Genomic DNA, 16,459 nt, shown 5'->3' on the forward strand with positions numbered 1-16,459 from the left:
TTATAACATTGAATCATACTCTGAAATATTTTCAAATGCAAACTCTCAACAGAAGTTATCATATTCTTATTCTTCATTTCTCATACCCCTTTTCTCCCCCCACCCTTTCTTTTTTAACTTGGTTTTGTTGTCTCCTTAACTTCTCACTGCTCTCGTGATTACAGTGGATTAAAACTTTACTTAATTCTAATACTTAGACTTTTATGGTAGGAAAGACTATTAGTTTTTCAAAGAGATAAAAAAAGCATTTTGCTTTAACTCTTCTATTTTCTGTTATTACTGTTTCTAAGGCTTTTTTTGTGTGTGGTTTTCTTGCAGTGACACTGTAGCCAAAGCCCTATGGGAAGCCTTACTGAACACCAAGCACAAAGAGGCAGTGATGGAGGTCCGGAGACACCTAGTGGAGGCAGCAAGCAGAGAAAACCTACCAATCAAAATGAGTATGGGTAAGCATGTCCACTTTAGCTAGCACTGAAAATGAACATAGGCTCTGAGGAAATGCATTTAAACCTGCTCTGAACTAAGAGCCAATCTAGCCAGCATGGCACCTAAGCAAAGTAGTGAAGTATTTGTGTTGTTAAAAGCATAAGGAAGGTGTATATACATTCTGTCCTTAAGGCTAAGCAATGACCCCTTCTCTTAGTCTTAACTTAGGGAACCCAGGAAAGTTCTTTTTTTTTTTTTTCTTCCAGGGTTATTGAGAGAGAAAGGGGAGACAGAAAAGAAAGAACCTACAGACCTGCTTCGCTTCTTGAGAAGCATCCCCCCTGCAGGTGGGGAGCTGGGATTCAAACCCGGATGATTATGCAGGCCCTTGCACTAAGTACTGTGTGCACTTAACCAAGTGCACCACCACCCAGCTCCTTCCTTCCCTCCCTCCCCTTTTCCTTCTTTCTTTCTTTCTCTCTCTTTTTTTCATAAAGATTTTAAATATTTATTTCCTTTTGTTGCCCTTGTTGTTTTACTGTTGTTATTATTGATGTCGTCATTGTTGGGTAGGACAGAGAGAGGGGGAGAGAAAGATAGACACGAGCAGACCTGCTTCACCTCTTGTGAAGCGACTCCCCTGCAGGTGGGAGCCGGGGGCTCGAACCAGCTGGAGCCCGGGTCTTTATGCGGGTCTTTGCACTTTGCGCCACCTGTGCTTAACCCACTGCGCTACTGCCCGACTCCCTCTTTCTCTCTCCTTTCCTTCCTTCCTTCCTTCCTTCCTTCCTTCCTTCCTTCCTTCCTTCCTTCCTTCCTTCCTTCCTTTCTCTATTCCTTCCTTCCTTTTTAATTTCTTTGTTAGGCCTACGAAATAGTTTCTTGAATATAGGCTGCTTTGATATATGTGAAACCCAGGTTCCAGCCTAGTTTCAGTGCTATGATCCCTTTTTTTCTCTCTCTCTAAAAAAAAGAAAGAAAGAAAAAGAAAAGGAAAAAGGATTTATTTGTTTATTATGAAAAAGAGAGAACCAGAGAGGGGCCAGGTGGTGGCACACCTGGTTGGGTGTACAAGTTACAATGTGCAAGGACCCAAGTTTAAGCCCCCCCAGTCCCCACCTGCAGGGGGGAAGTTTCACAAGTGGTGAAGCAGTGCTGCGGGTGTCTCTCTGTCTTTCTCTCCCTCTCTGTCTTCCCCTTTCTCTCAATTTCTGGCTGTCTCCATCCAATAAAGATAAATAAATAAATAAATATTAAAAAAAAAGAGAGAGAAAGAACCAGAGTATCTCTCTGGCACATGCATTGCTGGGTATGGAACTCAGAAACTCGTGCCTGAGGGTCCTGTGCTTCATCCACTGTACCACCTTCAGGGCCGAGGAGTCCTTACTGACAAGCAATAATTCTTTTGGCTTAACAACTAAAGAGTTGTTATAGAACTGTCAAAATTGAGCTACTCCCCTTTATTCTACTACATTTCTACCCTTTTATTTTTACCCTTCCCCCATTTACTATGAGTAAAAGCTCTTTATATCTGTTTTGAACTAATGAATGGACTATTTTGCTGACAACAGTTAAGCAGATAGGCATGTCTTTATCTTCCCTTCACTCTTAGAGTCTCATATTGGTCTAGTAACATAAAAATATTATCCCTATTTCTCTCGTCTTTTTTTTTAACCAGAGCACTGATCAGCTCTGGCTTATGGTGGTGCAGGGAATTGAATGTGGGACTTCAGAGTCTCAAGCATGAGAGTCTCTTTGCATAACCATTTTGCTATCTATCCCTCCCACCTCCTCTTTTTTTTTTTTTTATTCAACACTTTCTTCATTATTAGAAATAAAAACTAAATCTTGAGTAGCCTTTTTCTTTTTCTTTCTTTTTACCAAAGCACTTCTCAACTCTGGCTTATGGTGGTGCTGGGGATTGAACCTGAGACTTTGGTCCCTCAGACATGAGAGTCTCTTTACATAACCATTATGCTATCTCCCTGTTCCTCTTCCCTTTTCATTAACGAGTCAGACAAAAACAGAATGGAAGTGGCGCAGTGGATAAAGCATTGGACTCTCAAGCATGAGGTCCTGAGTTCAATCCCCGGCAGCACATGTACCCAGGTGATGCCTGGTTCTTTCTTTCTCCTCCTATGTTTCTCATTAATAAATAAATAAATAAATAAAATCTTTAAAAAAATAGAGTGGATGACTGGATTTTAGAAAAAGAATTTGACATCTTACTTTTGGACAAAATATATAATTTTGTTAATATGAAATAATTAAAGGGTTTTGGCCAGAAAAATAACTCACTTGGATATTATACCTGCTTTGCCATGCACACAATCCAGGTTTGAGTCTGTCCACCATTAAATAAGAGGAAACTTTAGTACTATGGTATTCTGTCTCTGTCTCTGTTTTTGTCTCTGTCTTTCTCTATATTAAAAAGTCAGCCTGGTGTAGTGATCCCCTACTGCTAGCAACAACAAAGATGATGTCAGTTGTGATTAATAAATAGGATTTACTTCCAGAACCTCTCCAACATTTATTTGTGTGTTTTAAAAGTAAAATTTAGGGCTAGGTAATGGTGCACCTGGGTGAGTGCACATATTACAGTGTGCAAGGACCCAGGCTTAAGCGTCCTGCAGGGGGGACTCTTCACAAGCAATAAAGCCGTGCTGCAGGTGTCTCTTTCTCCTTCTCTATCTCCCCCTTCCATCTCAATTTTTCACTATATCTATCCAAAATAAATTAATTAAATGTTTTAAAAATAAAATTTGTCTATAATCTACTCTTAGGGACCCAATGATATTAATACATTTTACTGAAGTGGGAAATTTTTTCTTTGGTGAGTTTCCTAGCCTTAAGTTCTTAATTACTTATGACATCAAAAATAAAATTGTCAATTTGAAATAGAGAAGTTTGGAAGTGAAAGAAAGTAGATAAACTCAGGAGGAAAGTTATAGGATTATAGCATGGAAAAATTCTTTTTGGTTATTAGGTGCCTATATTTGAGGTGTCAGTGAACACAAGATGATAAAAATAAAGATAACTAATGTTTATTGAGTATTTATGAAATGGAACTTTCTTCTACAAATTCTTTATTTTTAAATTTTTATTAGTGATTCAGTATTGATTTACAAAATTACATGTCAACGGGGATGTAATTCCACACTGTTCCCACCACCAGAATTCTGAATCCCAAGTCCCTCCATTTCAAACTATCATGGTTCTCCCAAGGCTGCAGACATGAGTCAAATTCTTTTTTTTTTTTTTTCATTAAATTTTTTTATTACCTTTATTTATTTATTGGATGGAGACAGTCAGAAATTGAGAGGGAAGGGGGAGATAGAGAGGAAGTGAGACAGAGAGACACCAGTAGCACTGCTTCACTATTTGCAAAGCTTTCCCCTTGCAAGTTCTGCACAGGGGCTTGAACCTGGGTCCTTGTCCATTGTAACATGTGTGTTCAACCAAATGTGCCACCACCTGCTCCTCTAAAAATTCTTTATGTCTTTCTTTATTTACATAGAAATCCTTTGAGATAGGCACCATGATTATTTCATTTACCAGCAAAAAACAAAAAAAAAAAACCAAACAAGCAAAAAAACCTGCAACAGAGAAAAATTACATTTTCTAGACTATACATTTAGTAAGAGGTAGGACTGAAATTCAAATTCAGGTATTCTGATTTGTGATAATATTGCTCTTTGTTTATAAAAATATCCTGATTTTTATTTTTAAAGATTTTCTGATGCCAGAAGTTATCTGTGCTGTTTTGGAGTAAAAAATAAAATTGTTTGCATCGAGAACATCTTGACATTTGACTAATTTTGTGTTCCTTCTCTGTCTCCTTTCTAAATTTATTACTTCCCTTCCTCTTTCTTTTTTAAAAACATTTTTTTCAATTAATTTTATTTTTGAGAGAGATGCAGAGAGAGACACACACACACAGAGAAACACCAGAGCACTGCTCAGCTCTGGTTTATGGTGGTGCAGGGGACTGAACCTAGGACTTAGGAGCCTCAGGCATGAGAGTCTGTTTGCAGAACCATTATGTTGTCTCCCCTGCCCTCCCTTCCTCGTTCTTTCACAAGTCTAAATTCATATTAATAACAAGTGTGCCTAGTTTACAGAATTCTTTATACATGAGGATGCTGCAATAAGAACTAATTCATATTGTGAAATCAAGGAAAGCAGGAATGCACAATGGGGTGTGCTGATAAAACTGATTTATAGCATGCTTCAGTGGTACGACATTTTGATGCTATCAAAGAAGTTAGATACATTTTTATTACTCAGTGATGAATTCTTGAAAGATCAACATTTTTCTTTTTCTTTTTTAACATGTTACTCTCCTAAAATACTGCATTTTTAAGAATACTGGTAGCTTAAAATTAAAAATTAAAATTGGTAACCTCATAGGGAATTTAAGTTTAAATGTTTAAATTTCCTGTCAACCAAAACATTTTTTTTCATTTATAAAAAAGAAACATTGAGAAAACCATAGTACAAGAGGGGTAGAACTCCACACAATTCCCACCACCAGGTCTCCATATCCCATCCCCTCCCTTGATAGCTTTCCTATTATTTAACCCTCTGGGAGTATGGACCCAAGGTCATTGTGGGATGCAGAAGGTGAAAGGTCTGGCTTCTGTAATTGCTTCCCTGCTGAACATGGGTATTGGCAGGTTGATCCATACTCCCAGCCTGTCTTTCTCTTTTCCTAGTGGAGCAGGGCTTTGGGGAAAGGAGCTCCAGGACACATGGTGGGCTCATCTGTCCAGGGAAGTCAGGTTGGCATCATGCTAGCATTTGGAACCTGGTGGCTGAAAAGGAGTTAAGATATAAAGCATGACAAACTGCTGACTAAACATGAACCTAAAGGCAAGAATATTGCAGATAAAGATTTGAGGTCTCCGTTTTGGAAAAAGCTAGTAGGTCTATTTTAGATATATTCCAAGGGGCCCATGACTTTTACTAGTTTTTGCCTGAGCCAATATGCAGGTGAACCCAGGTTATTGTCTGGGGAGATAGTGTCATAATTGGGAAAAGGACTAGAAAGCTAGGTCAGGGAAGAGAGTAGCTCTCAAATATGGATGGGCAAAGTATATGAATATAAGCTACCCATTTCTACTTCATATCACTAGTCACAATTTTTGGTTTGTCTCATATATGAAAAGGTTCATAGCCTTGAAAATTGGAAAAAGAGCTGGACTTAAACATAATAAAGCATTTGTATTTGAAAATTGTTTAGCATAGCATCTTACCTTATAGAAAATCATGGTCTGTGGGGCTGGTTGGTGGCGTACCTGGTTGAGCACACATTTTATACTGTACAAGGACCCGGGCTTGATCTACCTGTGCCCACCTGCAGGGGGAAATCTTTGCAAGTGGTGAAACAGTGCTGCAGCGCTCTCTCTCTCTCTCTCTCTCTCTCTCTCTCTCTCCCCCTTCTTGATTTTTCAACTGTCTACCCAATTAATAAATAAATAAATATAATTAGAAAAAAAGAAAATCATGCTCTGGTATCTTTATAGGCTAGAACACATTTTTCTAGCACGATTCTTCCAATTCCTACTGTAAATTCTACTAAAGTATAATTTTTTTTTGACTGCAATAGAGAGTTTCAGTATTGTGGAGACATTAAACAGAGACTTAATTCTGAACTCAGGAGCCTCTTGTATCTAAATTTACTGAGATCCTGTGATTGAAATCTTGGGTATTAAAAATACAAAATTTCTCAGCACAAGGTAAGTTCATACTAAAACATTAGGAACATAAAGAGAAACAATCATCATTCTCTTAATGGAATAAAGTTTAATTACTAAAATAAAGAAAAATATTTTACCTTTTCAGTTATAAACACATGTCACTTTCAGAGAGCTTGTTATTAAAGTGTCAGTTAACTGAACAGATGTATTCCAGAAGTAATTTTTGAAGTAATGTAAAGTGAATTGGACTATTCTTCCTGGCTTTTATAATGAAAACTATATTCTGCAAGTAAAAAAAAATAATCTAAGAAACCCATTTGTTTGGATTCAGTGTTTGGATTCAGAGAATTCTCTTACACAGAGAAGAAATTAATAGAAGGTGCCCATCTCAACCATTGCCATTTACAGAGAATTTGTTTCCAGAAAAATGTTACTATAGATAGGTGAGTACTTACTGCTTGATTTTTCACAATGGACATGTTTCCTGCTGATTTATGGGTAGCAGTAGTAGAGCTGAAGTATTTCAAATCTGTTATGCTGTCCTTTCTTTTGCAGCCAGATTTCTTAAAAGTTTTGATGCCTCTATCCCTCTCCTATCCTCTCCTCTCCTCTCCTCTCCTCTCCTCTCCTCTCCTCTCCTCTCCTCTCCTCTCCTCTCCTCTCCTCTCCTCTCCTCTCCTCTCCTCTCCTCTCCTCCCCTCCCCTCCCCTCCCCTCCCCTCCCCAGCCCTCCTCCCTGTTGTTAAAATTTGGTGGCTCCAGCCGGCTGGGCTAGCTGGCTTCACGGGCGTGTAACAGAGACAACGGCTGGGCAGGGAAGCTGTATTTTTTTATTCAGGAACAACGATTCATAAACTAAGACAAACTAATCACCAAACAGAACTCCGCTGTCTCTTTGCGGAGGCGCAAGCACTCTCTCTTTCTCTGGAACTCTGGAACCCTCAAACTCTGCAATTTTTCAACTGTGGAACTCTCTCTTACTCTGTAACTCTCACGGGTTTCCTTGGGGCGGGGCCAAGTGGGCCCGTGAAATTAGCAGGCCTGATCTAATTCTCTTGGCGGGGGAGAACTAGAACCCAATGTAAAGCATACAACACCTCCCTGTCCTGTCCCCCTCACCTCCCCTCTCCTTTCCTTTCAATTTAATACATTCTGACTTCTGATTTTTTTGTACTGATGAGTGTGGATGAATAATAGAAAATGAATACTTACACTTTCACTTCTGTGTATTAATATTTCTGTTTCCTAGTTCCCTTTCTTTTTTTTAATGTTTATTTATTTATTCCCTTTTGTTGCCCTTGTTTTATTGTTGTAGTTATTACTGTTGTTATTGATGTCATCATTGTTGGATAGGACAGAGAGAAATGGAAAGAGGAGGGGAAGACAGAGAGGGGTGAGAAAGATAAGACACCCGCAGACCTGCTTCACTGCCTATGAAGCGACTCCTCTGCAGGTGGGAAGTCAGCAGCTAGAACCGGGGTACTTACGCTGGTCCTTGCACTTTGCGCCATGTGCGCTTAACTGGCTGCACTACTGCCCGATTTTCTCTAGTTCCCTTTCTAATACTTCATATTCTTTTCTATCTCTCTATAAGCATCCCATTATGTCTTCTTTCTTTGGTCTTTATGACACTCTTATATTCTGATTATCTTCCCTTTTCTGACAGCTTTTCTATGCCATATTTTTCTTGTTGATTTCCTAGAAGAGTGTAGATATTCAATTATCTCATATTGTACTTTGCAAATATTCTCATGATATGCGATGTTTGTTAACACACTGCTTCAGTTGATGGTTGTTGCTTCTATTTCTCCCTTCAAAAAAAGAAGAAAGTTCAGTACCTATGGTTTAGTCTCCTGGTTATTAATATTTTCTCCATCGAGTTTCTTTATCTCCTATGTTCTTTCCTAATAAATGACATCTTAAACTCTGATCAATACTATTTTCTTTCCCACTACTCTTATAGCATGTAATAACAAACCTTAAGTACCTGGGACTGAGAACTCTCATCTGTGTACCTTAGGATTCTCTACACCTACCATAATATCCTGAACATATTCTATATTCAATAAATGTTTGTGAATGAATGAGTAAGCTGGGTATTTGCTTTTTATCTTTTTTCCCCCCTGTCACTTGCCTATGGAATTTAAGAGTGAAATTCATAAAAATTACTAAAGAAATAGATTTATAAGGGGTTGGGCAGTAGCGCAGTGGGTTAAGCACACACAGCCGGAAGTGCAAGGGCCCACCTGCAGAGGGGTCACTTCACAAGTGGTGAAGCAGGTCTGCAGATGTCTTTCTTTATCTTCCCCTCTCTGTCTTCCCCTTCTCTCTCAATTTCTCTTTGTCCTATCCAAAAATAACATCAATGGCAACAATAACAATAATGGCAACAAAATGGGGAAGAAATGGCCTCCAGGGACAGTGGATTCATAGTGCAGGCACTAAGCCCTAGCAGTAACCCTGGAGGGGAGAAAGAAAAAAGAAAAGAAATAGATTGTTATGCTTAAGTTCTCAAGTTTACTCCCTGCCACTAGCATAAATCAGAACTGAACAGTTCTCTGGTCAAGAGAATAGAATATTTTTTCTTGAGGATTCTAAATGCTTTTGTTTATGGAAACTATACCTATTACAACATGAGCAATATAAAATATTACAGAGATATTTATTCATTAATATGAAAATAGACATAGACATAGAACATGTTAGTAGGGGTAAATATTTTATTTAAAAAATAACTGTTCCGTACATAAGGCACCATTTTACATTTTTCCATATCCCTAATGTCTGGTTTAATTGAAATAGATGTATTCTCATGTTTTTTTTATTCAATCTATCATGATATATTATTTTGACTGAAGTATATAAGGATATAAATATGGAAAATGGAATATTTTAATAACTTTTCAGAAAACTACAAATATTCTTTGATATTGTAGCAACTTTACTAGAGGCAATTTTTTGCATATGACGTGGTTAATTAAAATGTGAAATATTGACCCGTATAATGAGTATTCCATACTCTGTTGCATGAAAACTCATAAGGCTTTTTAAAATTTTGAATGGCTCTTTTATTTACATACTTTTTTCTCATTGTACATTAATAACTTGGAAAATATTTGTTCCTTAAAACAAGCAGATCTTCCAAATGTTGACATTTATTACATAATGCAGCAAAATCATACCTGTTGATATTCCTACTGAGATACTCTGTAAAACATCGTATCTTGTTATTGTAAAGCTACAGAAACAGATACAAGTTTCTCAAATCATTAATTTTGTATGAAAACCTAACTCCGACCTTTGAGAGAGAGAGAGAGAGAGACCTGTAGCACTGGTTTTATGACTCATGAAGCTTCAACCCTGCAGGTGAGGACTGGAGGCTTGAATCCTGCCTGGTCTTTGCTCATGATAATGTGTACATTCTATTGGGTGTGCCACTTCCAGGCCCTATATTTATGTATATAGGATTAGATAGAATAGGATAGGATAGGATAGGGTGTAACATCATATCTTATTTTGCCTTATGTTATGTTATGTTGTATTGTTTACTTTCTAGTAACAGCATAAACAGTATAGACTGTTTTTCCCTTGAAATAACAGTCTTTATTTTGGACATGAGGCATGGAGGGATGAGGAGACTATATGAAGAACCATATAAATTGTGTGCCTTGAATTCACCGCTCAAGTAATCACATCAATGCATTTCAACTGTCACTGTGCCAGAAGTCCTGGTTTTTAAATATTTATTTATTTATTCCCTTTTGTTGCCTTTGTTTTTTTTATTGTTGTAGCTATTATAGGTGTTGTTATTGCTGTCATTGTTGTTGGATAAGACAGAGAGAAATGGATTGAAGAGTGGAAGACAGAGAGGAGGAGAGAAAGCTACACACCTACAGACCTGCTTCACTGCTTGTGAAGCAACTCTCCTGCAGTTGGGGAGCGGGGGGCTGGAACTGGGATCCTTAATGCCGGTCCTTGTGCTTTGCACTATGTGCACTTAACCCGCTGCGCTACCCTCCAGAAGACCTTTTTATTTCCCATTTACTTATACACAGTTTTCTCTTCTTTATTTCTTTCCTTTTAGATTTTAATTAATTAATTAATTAATTAAATGATTTATTTATTTAAAGAGAAAACCAGTACATCACTCTGGTATATGTGCTACTGGGGACTGACATTAAAGGACCTCATGCATTGAAGTTCATTACTCTTCCTGTTGTGCCATCTCCCAAGCTGATACACAGAGTTTTCTTTTGGCTGAGATTCAATAGAATTTGTAACATTTATAGTTTCATCATGGCCATTCTGAAATGACACTAACTACAATTTGATGCCACTGCTTTAATTGCTAAGGCACTATTTCTTTTCGTTACCACTGTTTTCTCCATCAGTGCAAATACATTATAGTAACAGTCAGTTAACATCTTGGTTTTACTATGAAAAATAAGTTCTCTCACTCTTTTTTTTTTAAAAGATTTTATTTATTTATTAATGAGAAACAGGAGGAGAGAGAAAGAGCCAGACATTACTCTGGTACATGTGATTCAGGGGATTGAACTCAGGACCTCATGCTTGAGAGTCACTGCTTTTATCCACTGCGCCACCTCCCAGACCACGTTCTCTCACTCTTGAGGGCCCAAACGTGCCTATATATCTTCCTTTCTTTTGCATCTCTGCTTTGCTTCAATAAACACTCATGACTTTTCTACCTAAAAGTGTCTTAGGTACTCAAATGTCTATGGAACATAATTAAGATATTATTTGAATGAATGTTATATTAAAGGTACAAAATGGGTATAATTTCCTAGAGATAACAGAAATAGTAAGATGTTAAAATAGAAGATGGGAAAGAAAGCTCATTGGAAAATATTCTACAAAGTGTTAATATTTGGAGGTAGTAGGAAGTTGTTCTATTTATTTAAAATGTATTTGTTATGTGTGTACACTTTAGGTTTTGAAACATAAAATATTATCTAGTTTTTAAATGAACAAGTTATTTTATTGCTTTTCAATCTTTTACCTAAGATCAGGTATCAGATGAACAAGTTATTTGCCTTTCCCACATCTGTCACTCTATATAGAAAAAGAGAATAATAGTAACTGCTACTCTGATAATTAGATGAGAACATTTATGAAATATAATGTTTGTTTATTCAAACATTCAGATCCAGAGCATTCTGTAAAAGGAGTATATAGTATGATTAAATCATTTATTGATTCCTTGACAGATAATGTGCATAATAATAATAATGCAACAGTATAAGATTACTCTAACAGATCTAGGGGTGAAATTACTCTGTCTGCTGATTTTTCCCCGTGCTCATCTCAGTTAGGAAATGCATGACAAAAGTAATGGTTTCCAGAAGTGAAAGTAGAGTTTTGGGATTTGGTTACCTAGTGATTATGATGAAGTCTAAGTATTGAATTTCTAAAGGAAATATAAGGTTGATTTATGAAAAGAAAGAAGAATGAGTGAGAAGAGAATTTAAAGCAAAACCCTAAGGAATATATCTAGTTAAGAGTTTGAAGAATAGAATCTAATGAAAGTTTTCATTAAGTAATAATTAATAATAATGCCTTAAGTCTTAAGGTCATTAGAAATATATTTCTCTCTTACACTCTATCACGTAAAACAGAACCAGAGTTTCCTCTGTTTCTTTAGTTCCTCATTTGCAAAATGAGAATCTGAATTCCTAATGTCTCTTCTTAAAGCACCTCTCTGATTCTTTTTTTTACGCTTAGCTAGAGAATGAATCCAGAGCCTTGTGCATGTCCTCTCCCATTGATCCACCTCCCTAATTCCAGCTCTTAACTTTTTAAAAAATATATTTTATTTTTATCTGCCAGAGTACTGCTCATCTCTGGCATATGGTGGTGTGGGGAAATTTAATCTGATATATATGCATATATATATATATATATATATGTATGTGTATAGAGAGAAAGAGAGAGAGAGACATGCAGCACTGTTTTTATGAATCATGAAGCTTCACCCTGCAGGTGAGGACTGGAGTCTTGAACCATGGTCCTTGCACATGATAATGTGGATAGGATAGGATATGGTGTAACATCTCATCTTATTTTGCTTTATGTTATGTTGTATTGTTTAATTTCTAATGAGAAGGAGAGAGAAAGAGAGAGAGAGAGGGAGAGAAGATGGGAGAGAGAGAAGAGGGGAGAGAGGAAAGAGGGAGAGAGAGACCAGTGTACCACTCTATTATCCATAGAGTTCTACTGTTTCTGTCTTTGGTACTTTCATGTAGTACCAAGGATTGAATTCAGGATTTCACACAGAGAAGGGATGCACTTTATATGCTGAGCTACCTCCCTACCCACATCTTCTTTTTCCATTCTTTTTCTCTTCCTATTCTTCCCCTCCCCAAACTTGCACTTATTAATCTGTATGTTTCCTCAACACAAGGGATCGTCAACATAGGAATATGGCCTAGAAGTATAAAAAATTCTTGGAGTGAATGATAGGGTGAGAAGACCCACAACTACAGGGTGGGACTCTTGTCTACTCAAAGCAGGGGTGGGGAACCTTTTTTCTGCCAAAGGCCATTTGGATATTTGTAACATCATTCTCAGGCCATAGAAAATTACCAAATTAAGAATTACCACTTAATGTTGTTATGAAAAAAGCTGCTAGAGTAATTGAATTTCAAGTCCTGCCTGCAGTTGTTTTGGCAAGGAAGGCCAGACAGAAAGAGTTGCCCCTTAGGCCGGATGTTCCCACCTCTGGCTTAGAGTCTGCCATAAGAGTAGATATCTCATCTGATATTCAGAGCATTTTCACCAAGGAAATGACTGTTCCTTGGCAGTCTGGCAACTGCCCTCCCTCTAGATAGCAGAGGGAATCTATTCACACGCAGTCTATTCCTACTCTTTGCTGAATTTATGAACAGTGACACACTATATTTCTGGTAGTTTTACATTCACTGTTGCATATAGCTTTCAGGGAGAACTGTTTATTTTCTATTTGTGGCCCCTCGTCCTGCAGCAGTTATATTTTATCCCACACTATCCTGAAAAAATTATCTTGGAATAGCTTTTTGAATTTTGGATGCATCTGAGTGAATTGAGTCATATACTTAAATTGTTCTCTTCATATTAGTTTCTTAGTCACTCTTTATAATACTGTAGAGCTCAATAAATTTGTGTAACAAGAAACATTTACTATTTAAAGGGTATCCAAGAAAACCTTCTTTAGTATTTATGGTGTTATAAAAATGGACATCAATTCCCAGCTGGGCTTTATCCAAGTTTCACTATACAGATGGCTATATAAATTGCCCTTTAAGTCCCTATGGAAGAAGATTTATAATTCCTTCCTTCTTCTCCTTTTAATAATTGTTTTAATGTCTAATCATCATCACGATCATGACATTTTTTTTCTCTTGTCTGACTTAAATCTCTCCACCTGCAAGTTAACCATATTTCTTTGCTTTTTGACCTCACTTGAGGTGGGAAACAGGCAGTTATTATTACTCTTCTATTTCTTTCTCTGTTGAAAAACAATGCTTCATCCATTGTACAAATCAATGGTACTAATAAGCTCAGATTTCTCAGAGAAAAAGTACACAGTTGAGGGCTGGTGTGGTGGCACACCTGGTTGAGTGTACATGTTATCATGCATGAGGACCCAGGTTCGAGCCCCCAGTCCCCACCTGCAGGGGGAAAGCTTCGCAAGTGGTGAAGCAGGTCTGCAGGTGTCTCTCTGTCTCTCTCCCTCTCTCCCTCTCTATCTCCTCTGCCCTCTCACTTTATGACTGTCTTTATTCAATAAATGAAGATAATTAAAAAATTAAAAACAAAAAGTACACGTCTATTCCCTCAATATGAGGCAAACATTTTATTTCAGAACCAAGAGACTTAAAAAATATTTTTTTATTATCTTTATTTATTTATTAGATAGAGACAGCCAGAAAGTGAAAGGGTAAGGGGAGACAGAGAGACACCTGCAACACTGCTCCACTGCCTGTGAAGCTTTCCTCTGCATGTGGGCCAAGAGACTATTTTAAGGGTAGTATTAGCACAAGTTTCCAAAAAATTCAGATCACAGCATATATAAAATAAAAAGTTTATGTACAGCTCTCTTCCCCACCATCTTAGTTGTCTTTGCTCTTAAATCAATATCTTTTCAAAGTAGTTAGGTTAAAAAAAAAGAAAAGAAAAAGAAAGTAATTAAATAAACATGCAAGCAATAAAAAGTAAGATATAGGCACATATTAACTTAAATCATAATAAATTACATCAGATTTAATCATATTATTTTAAAAGTGTAATGTTATTCATACAACCTTAGAAAACTGACAGTACTGACTAAAGCTAAAATATACATTTACCTGAATAGTTTTATACTTGGGCATGTGTCTAATAGAAACAAGTTCTTGGACTGGTAAAGAGCTCATTGCCGGTATCTCTTTTTTTCTTTTTTCTCTTTCTTTCTTTCTTTCTTTCTTTCTTTCTTTCTTTCTTTCTTTCTTTCTTTCTTTCTTTCTTTCTTTCTTTTTGTCACCAGGGTTATTGCTGGAGCTTGGTGCATGCTCTATGAATCCACTGCTCCTGGAGGCCATTTTTCTCATTTTTTTTATTGCCCTTGTTGTTATTGCTGCTATGGCTGTTGTTGTTGGGTAGGATAGAGAGAAATCAAGAGAGGAGGAGAGAAAGACACCTGCAGACCTGCCTCACCGCCTGTGAAGTGACACTCCTGCAGGTGGGGAGCCAGGGGCTTTGCAAGCGGTGAAGCAGGCCTGCAGGTGTCTTTTTCTCCCACTCTCTGTCTTCCCATCCTCTCTTGATTTCTCTCTATTCTATCCAACAATAATAACAATAACAATGATAAACAACAAGGGCAACAAAAGGGGAAAAAGTGGCCTCCAGGAGCAGAGGATTCATGGTGCAGGCACCGAGCCACAGTGATAACACTGGAGGGGAAACACACACACACACACACACACACACACACACACACACACACACACAAAACAACAGCTCAAGCTTATGTAACAGGTATAGAAAGAAGAATAAATCATGTTCAGGAAAGAAAATAAATGTTAGAAAATACAGTCACTCGAACCCTGACTCCCCACCTGCAGGGGAGTCCCTTCACAGGTGGTGAAGCAGGTCTGCAGGTGTCTATCTTTCTCTCCTCCTCTCTGTCTTCCCCTCCTCTCTCCATTTCTCTCTGTCCTATCCAACAACGATGACAACAACAATAATGACTACAACAATAAAACAATAAGGGCAACAAAAGGGAATAAATAAATAAAATAAAATATTTAAAAAAATACAGTCACTACACTTTTCTGTGCAAAACTCTTAAGACATATCAGAGAGTGGGAGAGTGGACACACTGAACTTTGGTGTTGCTGTGGAACTATAAACTTCAATCCTACAGTTTTGTAAACTGCTATAATCACAAGCAAAAGTTTTAAAGTATATAATGTTAACAAGCTACAAACAGCTTGAGAAGGTTATAATTTATGGGGGCCAGGTTGTGGAGCACCTAGTTAAACGCACATATCACCATCCGGAAGGATCTGGGTTCAAGCCCCGGTTTCCCACCTGCAAGGAGGATATTTCACTAGGTGGGAAGCAAGTTTTTCAACTTCTATCTATGAGTGAGATCATCCCATATTCATCTTTCTCTTTCTGGCTGATCTCACTTAACATGGCTCTTTCAAGCTCCATCCGAGATGGGGTGAAGAAGGTGAATATACCTTTTTATATATATTTATTTATTCCCTTTTGTTTTATTGTTTTAGTTATTGATGTCGTTGTTGTTGGATAGGGCAGAGAGAAATGGAGAGAGGAGGGGAAGACAGAGAGGGGGAGAGAAAGGCACTTACAGATCTGCTTTACTGCCTGTGAAGCGACTCCCCTGCAGGGTGGGAAGCCGGGGACTTGAACCGGGATTCTTATGCTGGTCCTTGTGCTTCATGCCTCGTGCGCTTAACCTGCTACACTACTGCCGGACTCTCTGAATATACCATTTTTTAATAACTGAGTAGTATTCCATTTTGTATATAGACCACAACTTACTCAGGCATTCATCTGTTGTTGGACACCTGGGTTGCTTCCAGGTTTTGGCTATTACAAATTGTGCTGCTATGAACATAAGTATACACAAAGCTTTTTGGATAGGTATATTTGGTCCTTTAGGATATATCCCCAGGAGAGGAATTGCAGGGTCATAGGGTAGGTCCATTTCTAGCCTTCTGAGAATTCTCCAGACTGCTGTACACAGAGTATGGACCAATTACATTCTCACTAGCAGTGCAGAAGGGTTCCTTTGCTCCCACAACCTCTCCAGCATTAGTTGTTGCTATCATT

General features: G+C 37.7%; 1 protein-coding gene across 2 annotated transcripts in view; it reads left to right on the forward strand.

Moving 5' to 3' along the window:
• The window catches only part of SCFD2 (sec1 family domain containing 2), a 421,358-nt gene that overhangs the window by 29,461 nt on the left and 375,438 nt on the right, over nt 1-16,459 (forward strand). For both annotated transcript variants that reach the window (XM_060188064.1, XM_007539707.3), the window contains exon 3: nt 319-446. In XM_060188064.1, coding sequence (XP_060044047.1) covers nt 319-446 — 128 coding nt within the window. The remainder of the gene's footprint in view (nt 1-318; nt 447-16,459) is intronic.

The sequence above is a fragment of the Erinaceus europaeus genome, chromosome 3 (genome assembly GCF_950295315.1).
Source record: "Erinaceus europaeus chromosome 3, mEriEur2.1, whole genome shotgun sequence".
NCBI classification, from domain to species: domain Eukaryota; kingdom Metazoa; phylum Chordata; class Mammalia; order Eulipotyphla; family Erinaceidae; genus Erinaceus; species Erinaceus europaeus.